Source organism: Citrus clementina, unplaced genomic scaffold (genome assembly GCF_000493195.1).
Source record: "Citrus clementina cultivar Clemenules unplaced genomic scaffold, Citrus_clementina_v1.0 scaffold_9, whole genome shotgun sequence".
Lineage (NCBI taxonomy): Eukaryota > Viridiplantae > Streptophyta > Magnoliopsida > Sapindales > Rutaceae > Citrus > Citrus x clementina.
In genome coordinates, this window is record NW_006261964.1 from 5,724,693 (window position 1) to 5,739,120 (window position 14,428).

At 30.5% G+C, this 14,428-nt stretch overlaps 1 protein-coding gene across 1 annotated transcript; it reads left to right on the forward strand.

Moving 5' to 3' along the window:
• Nucleotides 1-10,030: 10,030 nt before the first annotated feature.
• On the forward strand, nucleotides 10,031-11,477 carry LOC18032335 (epsin-3). Its single transcript, XM_024185226.1, has 4 exons — nucleotides 10,031-10,243; nucleotides 10,355-10,477; nucleotides 10,603-10,764; nucleotides 10,883-11,477. Exons 1-4 carry the CDS (start codon nucleotides 10,140-10,142, stop codon nucleotides 11,475-11,477), a joined length of 984 nt encoding a protein of 327 aa, XP_024040994.1. The 5' UTR covers nucleotides 10,031-10,139.
• The last annotated feature ends 2,951 nt before the right edge of the window (nucleotides 11,478-14,428 follow it).

Consider the following 14,428-nt stretch of genomic DNA (forward strand, 5'->3'; position numbering starts at 1 on the left):
GCAATCTTTAATTCATGAGCTATTTTTGATTAGGAGTTAGAGCCATGAATTGAGTGCTATTTAAAATTGCTAATGGATTTTGAAAAAATTCAATAATCATAAGTCCATTATTAATTTTTAGTGAAAAACTTTGCCTATTTAAAAATCTCATTTTTTTTAAGATTATTTTTATTTGTCCTAGCTGAGTATTACCTGAAAAACCTTATGTAGTAGTTAACTTGAGTTTTTTTTTTCAATTGAACTTTAACTCTTTGAATCATCCTTTTTAGGTTTTTATTAATTGTGTCAGTTAAGTGTTATATGAAACAACCTATTTAGCAGTTATGTATCAAAATATTTAATGAATGAAACAACAACTTATTTTTTGAAGTTTTAAATAACTTTTCACTTTTGGTTCATGTGTAAGAGAAAAGATTATAATGAAAATATATCTTGAACATGACTAGATTTCTCAAATAACAAGATTATGATTGAATAGGGGCCATAGCAAAGAAATTAAAAAGTTAAGGAGGAAATAAAATAATGTAAAATGAGGGAACAATCACCAATTGCATAGAAAATGCATAAATTTCAGTAGAGACATTATATTTTTAAAAATTCTTTTTAACCTCGGGCACAACATAGTTCCATTACCCATCAAGGTGAAACTTGAAAGTCCCATATATTGGCTACAAATAGAACATGCACTATGTTTATAAGTTTGGGACAATTCTCTTTCAAGAGCAAGCTTTTGAGTATAAGTTATGGCCATACATTAAATGTTATTTAGAATATATAGGTGAATTCAAAAATATAATAAATTACTTAAAATATCATCATCCTTTAATCAATTATTTTTAATTATAATCTTAAATGCCCTATATAGTAGTAAATTTCAAGTTTCTTTAATAAACTTAGTCTATTTAAATTTTTTAGATTTTTTAATTATTTTAATTAAGTATTATATGTCAGTTATGAATTAAAAGATTTAGTAAATGAAATGAAAAACATTTCTTTTTGAATTTTTGATAATTTTTTAACTTATTACCTAAATATATCAATTATAATGAAAATGTACATTGAACATGATGCAGGTTTTCAAGGATAGTGGGCAGAACCAAGACTATGGTTCGGTGGGGGCCATAATGAAGAAATAATAAATTTAAAAGGCAGCGACAGAAATAACATAAAATGAGGGGCAAATCATCACTTTCACAAATAAAATTGTATAGTGGAGTCGTTCCCTATCTTTACAGAAGTCAATAATCAAAATTTACCAATATTAGGGAAGCGAAAGAGATGGTGATTGAAGTGCATAAAAGAAATATTAAGGACTAAGGGTTCGATCTCACTAAACACACTATTTGGGAGGGGTAAAGAGTTTTAACTGTGACTATACCCTGAATTTGAATTAATCGGGGTTCAATGCGGCCGCCGAAAACCGAGTGATTTAAAAAATATATATATTAAGGACTAAGTATCCTCTTAATTGGTGATTACAAACGTGCTATTAATACTTGTCAGGGACAACTTAAACAAGTTTTTTTTCATAAATATGTGATTTGGCACATTGATTATCTGGTAAGCCTTTTCTAGTAACAAAAATGACTCAAATCCACTATAAAATACATCAACCTATGACCTTTCTCTTCACCCACCACCAACTTCGTTTTTGCAATTCCTTTAGTTTCTTACTTCTTAATTTGCCTCTTCCAATTTGCTTCTACTCATCACCAAATAAATATTATGTCTGGCTATGGCTGGAATTCATCATCAGGATATGGGAACCCCAAATGGTTTTAACTTTGCCCCACCAAGTACTCAAGAACAATGTGTAGTTTGTCACCAGGTGGTCTATAGCACCGAGGCTCTCATAAACCACTATGAAACTCATATCAGAGAAGATGATCTCTTGAATTTCTATGCTATAGTAGGACGGAGAAATTTTCCTAATCATAATAACCCTTTGCAGCAGCCTTATCTTTTTCCTAATGTAACCCAAGTGACATCTCATCGTCAAGCTCAAAGGAGATTTGCCACCTTGACTGCAAATACTGTTATACAACAACGAGAGATGATGCATCGCAGGCAAAATTTAGCTGCTCTTAATAATGGTAACATGATCGTTACTAGGCCTGCACCTGGGGCTGCTGTTGCTCAGCCGAATGATCAGGCTGCTGCTGCTGGTGCTATCCCAGATGAAACTGAATTGGACTTTCGTGATGGGAAGATTAATAGAAGCAGTAGCACTGATGGCTCAATCAATCTTGATTTGACCTTAGGTACTCCTTGAGAATTTGAAATTTTGAAGGACTTGGAAGATTCAGGGATGCTTGCGCAGTCGATGTTCTTCATCTCTATTTTATCTAAACTTTTAAATTAGTTAAAATTAAATGAAAAATAGTCATTTTATTGTAATCAGTTTGTGTTATTGAGTCTTATAAGGAGCATTTAATTATCGTTAATTGTTGCTGTTGTTTTCTTGTTTGCATGTCGCTAGTGTTGTTACTTTCATGTTCAATCATCGATCAGTGACTAAGTTTTTATATATCTTTATTACTCCTCGTTAATTAACAGACATATATACAACAGGGGATGGCAATCAATAGATTGTTCTTCGCCCAGTTATGAATTTCAAATTTTTCTTTTAAGAATATAGAGCTTAACTTGACTATATTGATAATCACTTTTGAATTTTTTCACTGTTGGATTTTTTCAAACTTAATAAATCGCAACCTGTCAACATTAAAAGGTTAAGTCATATTCAATCAAACCCACACTTGATTATAAATATATATAAGTAGAATGATTATATTAAAAAGCTTTGCCTATAGATATATAATCACTTTTTGTCTCTAGAAACTTCGCCGGGTTTTCTTTGTTTGACCACTTGAGTTTGAATCTCGGGAAAATGATAAGTTAAAAATTAATTTGAGTTTTATCCACCTCCTGTCTTCTTTTATTAAAAAAAAAGGTAAAAGATAATTACTTTTACATTTTTTTATTGTAATCTTTAGCTGTAAAGGATGTAAACAACTTATATATTTAGAAGCTAGCGTAATAACAATGTTGATATTTTCAATAGATATGTGGGATTATCTTCTTAACACCCCCTTATCACATGTAAATCAGTTTCTGTAATTTTATTATCACATGAAACAATAGTGTAATTCTTAATTGTATATACAAGTTTGAAATTACTTTTGATTGCAAACCTATTATAACCATCAATCCACACTGCTTACGAATTTAAAATTATTGAATACCATACTACAATTAACCTCATGTGAAGGACGATAGAAAAGTTCGGGCTCAACCTACCTTAGCCCAGCTCGAGGCAAGACTCGGACTTTAAAAGATTAAACTTGGATTGGGGCAAGGCGAGGCTAGGCCTAGGCTTCCATGAAAAAGAGTTAGGGCCTATTTATTAATCTTAGAGTAATGATATTTGATCCCTCAAATTATCTTACGTGTCTTAATTTTATAAATTTTCTTATTATTTTTCAAAATTACCCTTACTAAAAAAAAAAAAATTATATTCTTATTTCATTTTTATTTGTTTTTACCCCCCCCCCCCCCCAACCTCTCTGTAGACTAACCATAAATCTCACCACATATTTTCATCAACAATAAGTTCATCAATATTACCACCACTAACCACTTGTCTTCTTCATCATTTTTTTCGTCACCTGCACCAAGATATGATCATTTGAATTGTGGATTTTCTTAAATTTTATGAAAAAGTAGTGATTTTATTGTTATTTATTATATTAATTTGGATTTTGTGTGACAACTTAGATGTTATTTAATTTCATTTTGGGATTTGATTAAATATTTGATTCAATTTTCAATCAATTAGAAAAATAATAGTGATGTAAGAGACGAGAAATTAATATATATAGAAGAAAACATATTTTTTTTTATTTTCTATTTTTCAATAAAAATAAATCTAGAATAAATCATATTAATTACAAAGTAGGGCTAGTGAGGTAAATTGAGGAAGTCAAATATCATTACTCTTAATCTTTAGTTAGCATGGCTCGTCATTCATCTTATCAAATTTTTATTTTAAAATTTTTTAAATACATCCATTTTTAATTATAAATTGCACCTATTTATAACTAAAATTTTTAGGTCCAATTTATATTAATGGCCACTAAAAAGGCTTATAATTTTAATGTTTTTCTACTTTTTTAATTATTAAAAACATATATTTAAAAATTTGGTCTTCAAAAAAGCTTACGCTATACAATAATACAAATAAGGGCCCCGCTTTACCCGAGCTCGTGCTTAATCGGGCCGGGCCCGCCTTATTTGCCATACTTGATTAACCTTTGGTTGTAATAACTTTTCAGATTTTTTTACTAAATTTTCCTAAGGTGTTATAGGGAATTAGTTGATTTGGAATTAAAAATATATATAATGAATGAGACGAAAAAAATTTATTTATTGAGTTTTAAAAAAAGTTTCACTAGTGTTTCATGCATAAATGCTACTATTGTCATAACACATGAGAGTTATTCTTTAAATTTTTCATAAAATCTAACTGATAATAGATATAAACATTTAATTATTTTGCATTCTTGATATCATCAAGTCTTTGTTGAACAACACGTAAATTCTGTGAAAATCTAAGGTAGCATTTGTTTTTTTTTAATCTAAAATCTCAACAATATGAAATTTGAATGGGTCCGAATATAAATATCTGAATGACATGTTTGTTTATATATATATATATATATCTAAACATAAATGACATCTTATTTGTTTTTATAAATTAAAAGTCATCTTAACAATTATTATTTAAATTTTTGTCCTTATAAATTAAAATAAAAAAGATTAGGTTTTATAATTTAAGAAATAAGTATATTTTATAAAGATTTTTTGGAATATAATATTTACTTCTCATTCAGACATTTTCTCATTTAGATAAAACTCACAAAACTTTACTCTTTCTATTCGGATCTAAATGTCTGAAAATAAGATATAAGTTACAAAAATAGAGAAGCAAATTTTAAAAAAATATAAAATTAATAAAATTTCATACTTCAGAAAATTAACAAAAGGGTCCTAAGTCAATACAAGAAGAAACCCCTTCAGAATAATCTTTTGTCATGCATAGGGCAACCATCAACTCGTAAACTCAATTCTAAGTATGAGTTGGACCCATAGACAGGCGTTATTTAGAACACCACTTACGGTTAAATAACATAATATCATACGTTATTCCCACATGCATATTATCTTTTATTGGTAAGTAATAACTTTCTGGATTTTTTAACTTAAAATATACGAAAATCACCTTTTTATTTTTTTAATTTTGCCTGAGTATTATCTGAAATTGGTTGTTTTGAATTAAGAAAATTAATGAACGTCGCGACATCTTACTTATTAAGTTATAAATAATTTTCTATTTGTGGTATATGTATAAATGGAGCTATTGTTTTGAAAATTTATCTTCTAAATTTGTTATAAAGACTAACTGATAAGAGATATAAACAATCAATCCTTTTGCATGTTGACTTAATATCTTCAAATCTCTAATGAACAACATGTAGGTCTAGGTCCGGTTATAAGGACTAAGGTTGTAAGGACTAAGGAATGGCTTCCAAAAACTCAGCTCTCGAGCTCTCGTGTTTGAGCCTCACTACTATATGTGCGTTAATGAATGAAAATATATAAATAAATATATATAATGACTATTTATTAATTTTTTACCATAAAAAATGGTATAAGGGTGTAGATATACATATATTAACATATGAGAAGGACAATTCAAACAAGGTTTTCATATACCATAAATGTATAACATAGAACATTAATTGTCAGGTAACCCTTTTCTAACCAAAATGATTAAAATCCACTATAAAACGCATCACCACCTCTTCCTTTCATCACTTACCAACTTCTCATTTCCTGTTGCTTTTCTTTTTTTCTTTGCCTACCTCTCTTCACTCATCACCATGTCTGGCTGTGGCATGAACTCATCAGGAGCAAACCCCATTGGTTCCAGCCGTGGTCCAAACCGAGTTCAAGAGCAGTGTGTAATATGTCACCGAGCCTTCTCTAACACTGAGGCTCTCATAAACCACTATGATGTGCACATCCGAGGATCAGATGAGCTCATGAATTTTCATAACAACAACAACGTGCGTGCTCAGAACCAAGCAGCAGCAGCAGCAGCAGCACCTCAAGCTCAAAGGAGACTTACTTTTGCACTCCCTCCATCATTCTCGGCCCCTGCAGTGCCACCAGTTGCCATTAGGACTACTCATACTGTTATACAGGCACGACCGATTCAACCAGTTGGTGCAGGTGGTCCCGTCCGGCGCCGACAAAATTTCGCTCCTCGTGTTAACATGGCCAGGCCTGCTGCTAGGCCTAGAGCTGCTCAGCGGAATCAACCTCCTCCTGCTGCTGCTGCTGCTGCTGTCCCAGTTCCAGATGTAATTGACCTGGATTTTGGTGAAGAGGGGAATTACAACAACACTGGTGGTGGCATCAATCTTGATTTGACCCTAGGTCGTTAAAATCCTCAAGGATTATTTGCAGATTCAGGATGCATTCGGGTCAATGTTCTTTAAATTAAATTTAAAAAAAAACAAAACAGAAGAAAACCTTAGAATTATCAGTTTGCTGTTTTTGAGTCAATGGTGTCATTGCTATTGTTGTTACATGTTGTTTTCGTGTTGGTGTCAGAGTCGTTACTTTGTTATTCAGTCATTAGTAATAAAGTTTTTCTGTTTGTTTTGTATTCGATTCTGGAAGATGTGATTTGATTTTGATGCATGGTTAGTGAAAATTCTTAAAAGTCATAAAAATTTGGATGCTATATATCTTCGACAATGGAAGTAATATACAATCATTTGTGTGTTTACTGTTGTAGAGTTGTGCTGCAGACTTGAGAACTTCACTAGTTCAACAAGATTATAATAGTACATTGTATATGTTTAATATAACACAAAAATTATTCCAATGTACATTCTGACTGTCATCAATAAGTTCTTTTTGAATGTTTTACTTGCTATATTAAAGTTGTGGTTTGCCATTTTAATAGTAGTGTCAATATATGGTTAAAATGAGTTTATGATAATTCTATAGGTTAGGAGTGGAAAACTAAAATTATTAAAAAAAAAAAAAATCGAGCCCAATCGACCAAATTGATTCACTTGTGTTTATGTAAATTTAATTTTTAATAGTGCGGTGGGGTCGACTTATCTAATCGAAGGATGTGTTACACCCAAGTAATACCAATTTTGAGTCTCGAGATTCACACTTAACATATAAAGTGTTTGAGTCTCTCACTTTGATGACATTTCTTAATAATTTTCTTTATACAAATATCTATTTAGCTAGTTTGTCATTTTTACTAATAAATTGAGTGTATGGTTCCCATAAATTGTGGTTTGCCATTTTGATAGTAATGTAAATATGAATTGGTTGAAATGAGTTAATGATAATTCTATATATTAGGAGTGGACAAAGAAAATTAAAAAATTGAATTGAACCGAACCGAACCGAATTGAAATGAATCAAATTGGTTCACTTGGCATTTATATAAATTTAACTTTTAATAATGTTGTGGGGTTCCCTCATTTAATTATATGGTATGTTCCACTCAAGTAATACTAATTTTGAATCCCGAGATTCACACTTGGCGTAAAAAGTGATTGAGTCTCTCACTTTAATGACATTTCTTATTAATTTTCTTTTATACATATATCTATTTAGTTAATTTATCATTTTTATTAATGAATTGAGTGTATGGTTATCGTAAATTGTGGTTTGTCATTTTGATAGTTATGTGAATATGAATTCGTTGAAATGAGTTTATGATAATTCTATATATTAGGAGTGGTCAAAGAAAATTAAAAATTGGATTGAACCAAACCGAACTAAATCAAACGAACTTGGTTCACTTAGCATTTATATAAATTTAATTTTTAATAGTGTGGTGGGGTCCACTCATTTTATTATATGTTGTGTTCCACCCAAATTATGCCAACATTGAGTTTTGAATTTCACGCTTGGCGCATAAGGTAATTGAGTCTCTCATTTTAATGATATTTCTTAATAATTTTCTTTTATACAAATATCTATTCAGATAATTTGTCATTTTTATTAATGAATTGAGTGTATGGTTCTCATACATTGTGGTTTGCCATTTTGATAGTAAGGTGAATGTGAATATGAATTGGTTGAAATGAATTTATGATAATTCTATATATTAGGAGTGGACAAAGATAATTAAAAAACTAAATTCAATTGAACTGAACCGAACTAAATAGGTTCACTTGGCATTAATATAAATTTAATTTTTAATAGGGTGGTCGACTCCATCCATTTAATTATGGGTTGGGTGTTCCCTACTCAAATAATACTAAGTTTGAGTCATAAGATCCACACTTGACATAAGATGATTAGTTTGTCTATCTCAAACTCTTATTTTGATAATTTTCTTTTATACCGATATCATTAATAGATAATTTCTCATGTTTTCCTAATGAAATGAGTATGTAGATCAAAATAGGGAATGATTTTGCATAAAAATACTTATCAGACAAGATTATAACTTATAGAATGGAGTGTGTATCTGACTATCAAAGTTGTCGGATTTTACCACAGAGAATGTCATTGATTACGGTTTGACATTTTTCACCATAACATAAATTTCTGGTTCAAATGTGTTCACGGTATAAAATCAATGTTAGGTTTGGTCAAAGAAAAAAAGATCAAGCCAAGCTAGCTGGTTAGCCGAATTGCTAGATTTGGTTTATTTCGATATTGATAAGAAACTGTAAATTTTCAATTATTTCAAAGAAATTATGAATTTATATTGTTTCAAATAACTTTTTGATTTAATTTAGTTTTCAATTCAAAATTAAACTGAACCGAAAATGAAGCATGCAGGCTTGAGAACCGGCGGAACTAAACCGAACCAAATTGAGCTCATTTATCATTAATTAAATTAAATTTTTTAATTGGGTGGTGAGCCTCATCCAATTAGTGCACTAAAGACGGGTCTCCCGTCTCCCAATCCACACTTGGCAAGAGGCGAATAGTCCGGCCCATGTAAGACTCTCTTCTCAATGGCCCTTCTGAATAATTACAAATGATTTAACAACATTGATTGGATGAATACACAATACAAATATGTTTAATTTTGATTATATAATACTTCAATTAATAATAAAAATGTGACTAATTAAAGTTAGTTGGTGTGAGTAGTTCGGCACTCTCACTCCTTAAGAGAGATCGGGGTTCAAGCCCCGCTCTCATATAGAGTCACCACTTTGGGGCCCACTCAGGACCACCTCGTGGTTCAAACAAAAAAAAATTAATATAAATGTGACTTATAGAATGTTATAAAAACTATAATTACATCAAAATGAATTGTAAACAATTTTGTCGCAAATCTTAGATTTCATGTAAAAAAATATGGTCCTCGATTAAGACGGCTATTATTTGTTAGGAAATAATAATCTTTGTCTTTTTTTTTTCTAGTTGGTTAATATTGAGTTTTATATTTATCTTTTCACTTTATTTACGATCAAACTTTTTTTTTTTTAAAAGATTATGAAGGTAAGTAGAGAAAAATATGGAGATGATCCTAAACCTATTTTTTTAGTAAATAAAGGAAAAAGAATAATGCTACACATTCCAAATTTTTTTATCCCAAATGATGTGTCATTTATCAATTGGTTCGTGAAATAATACAATTAATTCACTTGGATCTTGTAAAAAATTATCAACCACTCAATTAATGACACATCATTTAAGATAACTTTTTAAATTAAAAATTTTGGGATGTGTATCACTACTCAAGGAAAAAAATTACTTTAAAATGGAAGCCATCAACTTAGGAAACATTGATAAGTTATCGGATCCACAAAACCTCAAGCACCCAAAATCCACGGGCATGATTGTTTGTAGGTCCTAATTTTGAGTTTTACCAAGCATTTTTTTTCTTGTTTATTTTTATTGAAAAATAATAAAATACGGTCAAATTATACTATTCATCATCTATTTAATCCCTTACAATAACTGCTCCAAAACCTGAGCATGGAGAATTGGAGGAACATTGCTTGCATTAATCAAAATTATACTTCCAAAATAATTTATAGTCTTAAAAATTCACAATAATTTAAGGAGATTTTAGGATGGAGACCCTGATAAATCAGATTAAGAAACAAGCGTCTGGTTATCTTCAAGAGAAATACAAAACTGCTAGGCTTGCCTTCACTGATGTTTCTGAAGCAGAATTGTGAGTCTTTAATTAATTTCATTCAAAACATTTAGAAATATTATTGAAGTATCTATAATTTCACTTTCTTTATCATTAACATTTCATCGCCATGATCATATTAATTTGAAGGCTGGCAGAAGAAGCAACAAACAATGATCCATTGGGGCCTGATGCAAAAACAATGACTAAACTAGCCGAGGCATCTTGCGATGGAGATGATTACTGGCGAATTGTTGATGTTCTACACAGAAGGTAGCTTATAGAAAAATGCAAATTATGATTGATTCATTTCAAAGATTTTTGTATTGTGATTATTATTATTATTATGTTCACAGTTTTTTTTTTTTTTTGGCAATTCAAATTATAAAATGCTGCAGGTTATATTGCATCGATTGGAAGCTTTGGAGGCAATCCTATAAAACATTGGTACTTCTTGAGTTCTTACTAACTCATGGTGCTGAGGATTTTGCAATAGAATTTCAATGCGATACGGCTATACTCCAAGAGCTTGGAACTTTTGTTTACATCGATGAAAAAGGGTGAGTGTTGCTTTATTATTCTAATGCTGGATCTGAACTGCGCCGAGTTTTTAAAAATCTTCTACAGAGTGTGCATATGTATGCCGCTAAAACAATTTCTACAACAATCGTGTTATAGGTTCAATTGGGGTGCTAACATGCAAAAGAGAGCTGAAAATATACTGAAGTTATTAGGAGGAGGACAAACTCTCAAAGAAGCTAGATTAAAAGCATTAAGAATAACAAATGAAATCCAAGGATTCGGAAGTGCAACGGCTTCTCCTTCCTCATCAACTTATTCGCCATCTTCATCCGAAGCATCGCGTTCATCATTCGGATCATACAGTACCACAAATTCATCAATTACATGGAATGATGTTAATGATCAGTTGAACAAACAAGAACACTCATCACCCTCAAAAGCTGCAGCCGGAACAAAATATTCGCTAGGAGGCATTCAAGAAGAGATGCCTATTGGTGATAAAGACAATAGTTTCCAAGGGTTTCATCTTTGGGATAGCCTTCCGGTTGAAGAATCAGGATCTTTACTTGATGTTGATGATGATGAAAATGAAGAATCAAATGGTTTATTCAGGGGAATTTGTTCAAAGCTCGCTGCTATTAGTCCTAAAAAATTAAATAACGGTGATCACAGAAAGACATTTAGAAGTTTCTCTGATAATAATAGGACTATCAGAAAAAGGTATGATCGCCAATATTCTTCAAAATTTTAGTAGAATTAATTATTTGAATTTATATTATATATTAAAACATGATTTTTTTTTCTTTGTATATAATATATGTTATAAGTACTTTAGAATAAAAGCTTAGATATGCTGTTTCTGTTGCAGCATAGCTGTAGTATTATTATTGGGTTCCTTTGATCCCTTATGAATATCATTAATTACCAATTTTTTCTTCTATATAATTGATTTAATTATATGCTCATCAAATTCCATCAAGCCTCCAACAGAATGTAAATGATGGTGTTTTACTGTTGAGCACGGAGTTTTTCTTTTTCTTTTTTTTTTTTTCCCAATCAAAAGAGCGGGGATGAAAAGTAGGTCAAGAAGCCAATTATGTACTCAGATTAAAATATTGTCAATGGTGTGACCATTATATCAAAATTGGATATGTATCTTTCTTTAGACTGAATATGGAAAAGATTCTGAAATTAGATTATAAGGCTGCTAAATTCTGAAATGGGAAACTAGCCAAGCATCAAATTATAACACTAATCATAATTGAAAACTTCCAAAAAAAAAAAAAAAGGAAAGGAAAGGAAGAAGAAAGAGGCAAAATTCATGAATGAACCATCAAGCCAAAGATAAAATGGCGGTGCCCTTCTTGTTTGGCAGTTTGGGCACATTTGGACCTACTGTCCATGTAGTTTAAGAACAGATTTAATTTTTTATATTTAATAGATTACTAATTATTTACACTATTGATTCTTCTTCATCACTGACTTCCTAATAAAAAATAGGAAAAGGAATATACACTGAATGTAATCAAATTAGTCCGACTGTGGATTCTGATTTGTATAATAGTTTGCATTTTTTCATAAAAAGTTTCATAAATGATGGCAATTACTTCAAACTGGATCAATTCAATAAATGTCGGTTTGATTGTATTTTTATGAAAATGTTACCAAGGATCAATCATTCTAATTGTAGTCTACAGGCCCCTTTTTATCCACAATGAATCATTAAAATTTGGAAAATAAAATTAAAGTTTTATTGGTGAAATAATGACAAATGGGGGACCAAAATCTGATTGAAAATCCAAATAAAGAACTGATGAGACTCTACAAGAAGGTAATGCCAAAACTATGATATCTATGGGCTCTTTAGTAATTTAGCACTTACTTTGGCCTCCATCTTGTTGATGTTTTACTGAAAACAAAATCCTAGTGGAGCATAATAGCATAACTGAAGCTTACATAAAAATTAAAAAGAAAAGGAAAATGTTATTTGAACAGTAGTAAGATAGTAGAAAGATAAAAATGATAACATCATAATATAGATAATGTTATCGTTTTATTGTAACATGAATAGTAAATTAGGAGGACTCTCCTTGTCCTTGGCCTAATTTTTTCCATTTGGAACGGTCCACTGACTGTAGTTTTTGCTCATATGACAATGACTAGATCTATTTCAACAACTGTCCAGGATAAAAATAAGTGAAACATGGTTAATGACACATTACAAATGCACTGTCTAAATCGATTAAATATGGTGCAATCTGAATATGTAGGCCCCGAACTAATCTAATTTTCATTAACACACACGAGGGACTTGAATATTATTTTCATATGTTAGTTTTAAATGGTTCATAGGTTGATACAATTATTATGTTCATATTGCTTCAAAGTATGACAGAAACAGAGAATACATAGCACATTCTCTATTTCTCTTATTCTAGATGACTTATAGAATACAATTATAAGGCACTAACTTGAAATTTCATGGACCTAATTATTTTTAAATAAAATCATGAGAATCTTGTATGTCATTCGTAAACATCTAATTCGCTAGTCCTATTTTAACTATTATTTCTTAATTTGTTTTAATTTTCTTTAAACCTTCATAAGCAAAGCATGAAAATATATGCATGTAAATTTATTATTTGTAATAGTTCAATGTTGAGGGTGAAGCATATAGTTATATTATATCGTAATTACGAACTCGAAGTATCACCATCAAGTATCCAGTAATTTACACCACCCTAGTCAATGATTGTTGTAATGACATTTTGGAAGCATCCTCTTAAAGACTTCCTTTTTCCCTCCCCTCATCATGGATGGGTTGGATTCCTTCTTACAAGAAAGATTGGTGAACTGAGATAATACTTTTCTTTTGTTTTAATCTTTTCAATCTTCTATTTAAGTGGCTGAAATCTTAACAAAAAGGTTGGGGCAAAGTTTCAACTTTCATGTCTTTCTCTAATCATATATTGTGAATAATAATCTTTTTCATCAATCTAATTATGCGCCAATGACTTGTTCAAGCTATACTTGCCTTATATCATCATCACTCCAATCTTTTCATTTTCAATAATGATGCATTTTTTTTTTCATTTCTCATCCTAAATGAAATTACTCATTATACACTAACAATTTTACTTTATTTATATGATTATAATTCAAATAATAGGTTTAATTATGATACTTCAAAAGTACCATAATCCGAACATCGTCAAATGATCAAATAATGCGCAATAATTAATAAAATTAGATGATGCATAATGTTGTTTACTAAAAGCCTCAGCCTCAACTAATTTCCTCTATCTAAGCTTGCAAGTACAGAAACATTTGTTTTAACAAAGCTTGTTAAGTTTGATAGAATCAAAAACCTTTTTTTATTTCTAAAAAGCACAAATAAATTATGAATTGATGATGAAGATTGAAGATGGTTATAACTTGTTTGACTAAACCCACCAACCAAACACTACTTCAGTCGATAACAACATTAATGTTACCGTTGGAAAATTAACAATAAGGCCATTCTCGTAATTTTGTAATAACAAATTTAACACTATCACTGTCGAATCCTTGTCTTTACGTAACCGCATTTTCCATGATGTTTTTGTCAACTTCAGGCTAAATTACCGCTTCACCCCCCACATTTCCTAATATTATTTTCTGAAAATTAAAAAAATTAATTTGCAGTTAGTAAAGCATCCGAAG

Excerpts from the sequence above, each read along its gene's own strand:
- LOC18032335 (XM_024185226.1), top strand. The coding sequence starts at position 10,140 with ATGGAGACCCTGATAAATCAGATTAAGAAACAAGCGTCTGGTTATCTT. Across the intron at positions 10,478-10,602 it reads GTTGATGTTCTACACAGAAG|GTTATATTGCATCGATTGGA; the intron begins GTAGCTTATAGA and ends AAAATGCTGCAG. Across the intron at positions 10,765-10,882 it reads GTTTACATCGATGAAAAAGG|GTTCAATTGGGGTGCTAACA; the intron begins GTGAGTGTTGCT and ends ATCGTGTTATAG.